At 60.7% G+C, this 4,797-nt stretch overlaps 1 protein-coding gene across 1 annotated transcript in view; it reads right to left on the minus strand.

Annotated features, from left to right (window-relative positions):
• Positions 1-3,616: 3,616 nt before the first annotated feature.
• The window catches only part of NAA10 (N-alpha-acetyltransferase 10, NatA catalytic subunit), a gene marked incomplete at its 5' end in the record, with an annotated part of 2,564 nt that continues 1,383 nt past the window's right edge, over positions 3,617-4,797 (minus strand). The window contains 3 exons of the mRNA XM_024755815.1: positions 3,617-3,996; positions 4,182-4,481; positions 4,567-4,612. Of these exons, the coding sequence (XP_024611583.1) occupies positions 3,715-3,996; positions 4,182-4,481; positions 4,567-4,612 (628 nt within the window). The remainder of the gene's footprint in view (positions 3,997-4,181; positions 4,482-4,566; positions 4,613-4,797) is intronic.

The raw sequence follows: 4,797 nt of genomic DNA on the forward strand, positions 1-4,797 counted from the left end.
CACTGGGCGCGCACCCGGGCAGCCTTGTGCCCAAGGTTCGGCTGCTAGGGCCGGTGTGGGAGCCCCAAGGTGCCCGGCAAGCTGGCATCCTCTGGCTGCCGTTCCCCCCCAGCCTCCAGAAGGCTGTCTGGTCACCACTGCCAGACTGCACATCGTGGCTATTGGCCCTGAATGCCAGTGCGCAGTGACACCATAGCTGCTCCAGACCCTGGGCTCCCTTGGGTCACCTGCCTCCCCCAGATCCCCAGGACATCAGATGGGGCCCACCCTTCCCAAGCACAAGGAGCCTGGAGAGCCAGGTGGGAAGGGAGGTCAGCACCAGAGAACAGAACGTGCCTTCACTCCCTCCAGGCCCCCTCATGGGGAGGGGGTGGGGGCGGAGGTCAGAGAGCAGGCTTGGGCTAAGGTTCCCCTTCTGCTCAGCCCTGTGGGGAGGAACAAGCCTTGTTGCCCCATAGGTGGTTACCACTTCCTGCTGCCGGAAGAGACTCTTCTGCCTCCTTTCCCCGGCGGCTTGCACCTGCTGTCCTAGGCCCAGGGGACTGGGGAGGGGCAGCCTTCTTCCCTCACTCTCAGAGTAAGGCCTTACTGAGCCTGGGGGCGTCTTGGGGCCTTTCTTAGACAGGAGTGCTGGAGTTTCCCTTCACCCCTCTCTACCAACTCGAAGTCACAGGCCAGGCCGACAGGTTTTTCTCCAGTATACTGAGAAGGCAGGATGCAGTTGGGTGGGAGGGAAATCCCTGGGGTATAGATGGTGGGGACTGGGGACGGGGGCGAAGGCAGTTAGGCTCTGGGCTCGTGCCCACGGGAGGCGGGCCTGTAGGCGCTAGTGCAAGGGGTCTGGGCATGTGTGTGCGTGGATGTCCAAGTCAGGCTCTGTGCAAATGTGGGCACACGTGACCCGGACCTGCAGCTCTGGGAGGGAGGGGAGTCCGCGCAGGTACTTCCTGGCTTTCAACTGTGAGCATCTCGCTCACCCATAAGGGGAAAACATACCTCCTCAGTTCCCTGCCCCCCACCCCCAGTACCAGGCCCTTCTCTAAGGTGCAGTGTGTGCACGGGGCACTGGGGCTTTTCGGCCTGGGAGCAGGCCAGACCCCAGCAGGAAGGCATGCCCCTCATCGGCTAAACCCAACACAGCACACCTTGCCCCCTACCCTCTATCTGAGCCCTGACTGGTCGCCCAAAGTTCCTCCCCCATTCGGCAGAGCCAGGCACAGGGCTCAAGCCTGCAGGAAACCGCGGCTGAACTGGTGTCGGCGGCGTCTACTTTCAAATGCTCTCCTTCGTCGTTTTACTTTAGGACTCCAGAAATGCTCACGTGAAGCCCCATTCAGCCACTGGTGTCAAAACTCGAGTAACTAGCCCTGGCTTTTAGGACGCTTCTTTGGCATTTAAGGCCGTACTGCTTGCTCTGTCCTCAGCTCTATTGTTCCCCTTCAAAGAATCTAAATGGTGCAGAAGGGCAGGATCAGATCTGCGGGACCTTGCTAAGCCTGTTGACAAGTGGAGTGAACACTTGGTCCTGAGGGGTGACCGCAGGGCTGACGTGGTCAGGTCTGCTGGGTGAAGGATGGACCAGAGGGAGAAGAGATCAATGGGGAGGTTGTTAACAGATGTCCACGTCAGATGAGAGCATGAATTGGACAGTGAGGCCACTCCCATTTTCCCACAAATGAGCTTTCCAGGAGAAGTTTCACAACGGGGGTCCAGGTTGTGCACCTCTGTGTTCATCCCCTGGGGAGACGTCCCCAGAGCCCACCCCCAGTCACACGGCTAGGGAACAGGAGTTCCTGCTTTTCCCACCCTCAGCCTTCCAGCCTCTGTTCGGCACCTAGCTACTGAAGCGGCCCCTCCCAGAGGCGGGTCCTGCAGAGAAGGAGAAAGTGCTGGGCCCCAAGGGTCAGTCGGGCCTGCGGCTTCCCCTCTCCGCCCTCCGCCCTCGCCTCAGCTCCCGCCTCCGCCCAGAAAACCCAACCGCCTGGGGGCGGCCGAGCGTCGACGGGCCCTCCGGGGACGCTGGACGCGGAGAGCAGAGGGCGGGCCCGACGAGGGAGGAAGGAGTGTGCCGCAAGGCCCCGTGGGAGCCTCCGCGGGCTCCCTCCCGCCAGCGTTGGGGCGCGGCCGTTGTAGCGCGCATACTCTCCCCCTTGCCCGCCCCGCCCGCCCCCGCCCGCCGCGCGGAGCCCAGCCCCGCCGCCGCCGTACCAATCAGAGCCTGGGAACGAAGCCCGGCGCGGCTTGCGAACCGAAAGGGACTGAAGCCAGGCGCGGAGGGCGGGGCGAGGCTCCGCCTCCGACAGCAAGCCAGCGATTTGAGCCAATCAGAACACAGCCTCCCTCCCCCCGCCAGCCCGCGAGTTAGCGGGCGCGCGCAGGCGCATCTTCCTATTTCCGGCCCGCTCACTAGCGTACCGGGCTGCTAGTTGGTCACGTGGCAGGCGCCAGCCAGAGAGCGGATGGAGCTCCGTAGCAAATCATTCTGCGTAGCAGAGGAGCAGTGTGCCGTCTGCGGCAGCAGGCGCACAAGGTACAGTGACAGCTAAGGAGTGCTGAGCTCCGCTGGGAGGTGGGCGGCCCAGGCGGCCCGCCCAGGGATGAGGAGCAGCAAACAATGGCGCTGCAGCCAGAGGGAATGGCAGTGATGAAAGGCACAGGAGTCAATTTTAGGGTTAGAATTGAAGCTATGAAAAACAGAGGGCTTACAGGCTGCATGAAATGACATTATGCGTTCGTCAAAACTCACGGGAGTGTACAACGCAGAGGGAAATGTAACTGTGGACTGTAGTTAACAATGTATCAATCTTGGCTCAAACACATGTTAACACTTGATAGAAAATATTAATAGGAGAGGCTTCCCGGGTGGCGCAGTGGTTGAGAGTCCGCCTGCCGATGCCGGGGACACGGGTTCGTGTCCCGGTCCGGGAAGATCCCACGTGCCGCCGAGCGGCTGGGCCCGTGAGCCGTGGCCGCTGAGCCTGCGCGTCCGGAGCCTGTGCTCCGCAACGGGAGAGGCCACAGCAGTGAGAGGCCCGCGTACCGCAAAAAAAAAAAAAAATTAATAGGGGAAACTGAGGGGGACGGGGGGCGGTCCACGGGAACTCTGTACTATCTGCTCACTTCTGTAAATGTAAAACCATGCTAGAAAGCAAGCCCACCGATTATTTTCAAATGAAGGCTTCGGTTAGGAAGTAGATTCAAGGGGTATCATGGTGATCGAACAGACAGGACTCGGCTTTTGGTTTGCAGGGGAGGGAGGAATCAAGGACAGTTGCCAGGGCTCGAGCAACTGGGTAGCTGGTTGGGCCATTACCGAGATCAGACATTGGTAGAGAAGCTCAGCGAGCAGTTGGACTCAGGCATCTGGAACCTGGCAAGGCAGCGGCAGAGCAGGGCTCGGAAGAGGCTCCCAGAACTCCAGGGTTCCCTTCCCCCGGGACCCAAAGATGGCTCCAAGCTATCAGACATCTCCAAAGCCCCGACAAAGCTCTTCCCTTCTACTCGGGCTTGGCAGGAAGCACCGTGCCAAAAGGATGTGAGGTCCACATCCACAGGGATGCAGAAGAGCCAGAGAGGGGCATACACACACCCCCAAAAATGTGCACGCTCGCACAGGTAAACTCCCCAAGGCCACTGGGTGAAGTTTATTGTGAAACCTCTCGGGGTGAGGATGGGATGGGCAGGCCAGGGCAGGGAGAGAAGCATGCGCGGGCTCTAGGAGGCTGAGTCAGAGGCCTCTGAGCTGTCCTTGACATCGGTGCTCTCTGTGGTCTCGCTGACCTCACTGAGGTCTTTGCTGTCTCCACCGCTGTCCTCCGCAGCCAGGCCCTTTTCCTCACGACAGGCCTCTCCCGAGCTCGGAAGCGAGTTGCCCTTGCCCTCCACCTTGTTCTCGATGGAGCCCAGCACCACGTGCCTGGCCTTCTCCTTCAGCTCCAGGTGCCGCCTCAGCTGCCACCAGGAGCCCGGGGAGAAACGGGAGTAAGGAGACAGCACCTAAGTCTCTAGACCACGAAGGCCCTCTCCTGCTGCCCGTGCCTTGTCCCTTGCTGGCGGCGGGGGGCAGGATGAGAGGCAGCAGAGCCAGGGCAGGAAACAGGACTGAGTCCGACTCCCAGCGGGAAGCCCTGGCACTGTCCCCTCTGGGCCTGTTTCCTGTCCTGTAAAGTGGAGGTGCTTACGGCTCCCTCACGAGGCTGCTGTGGAGCCCTCTGAATGGCCCGGGCCCCCGAGGAGCCTTGGGCAGAACCCTGACTTCTCTTCAGACCTGCTGTATAAAAATAAATAAAATAAAATTCAAAAAAGACCCAACAAAACAGACAGTATCCCCCTACCCACCCCCCTTCCCTCGGCCCTGGCTTCCACCTCTTCCTGACATGCAGGGAGACGTATTTGGCATTGAAGTTCTCGATCATGGCTCCGCAGGCCTGGTCCATCAGCTTCTGAGCCAGGCCAAGGCGCCGGTGGGAACGCTTCACAGCCTGGTGGGAGAAAGGTGGGACCTCGGGGCGGCTCCAACTAACTTCCGCCCCCGCCCCCACCAGAGCCTGGGTGGGCCCTACGCACCAGCGAGGTGATGTGTCCATGGGGCACGTCGTCCGGGTCCTCTTCCCTAGAGCAAGAAGAAAGGAGAGGGGCTAGGCGTGAACCCCAAAGTGTGTCCAGTCCCGGGACAGGGGAGAGCCAGGACTCTCCAGACCCCAGGCAGCAGCCAAAAGACATGCGCAGCGTCAATGGAATACTGTTCGGTGCTAAAAAGAAAGGAGCTCTCGGGCTTCCCTGGTGGTGCAGTGGTTG

The sequence above is a fragment of the Neophocaena asiaeorientalis genome, unplaced genomic scaffold (genome assembly GCF_003031525.2).
Source record: "Neophocaena asiaeorientalis asiaeorientalis breed wild unplaced genomic scaffold, Neophocaena_asiaeorientalis_V1.1 scaffold1004, whole genome shotgun sequence".
Taxonomy (NCBI): Eukaryota; Metazoa; Chordata; class Mammalia; order Artiodactyla; family Phocoenidae; genus Neophocaena; species Neophocaena asiaeorientalis.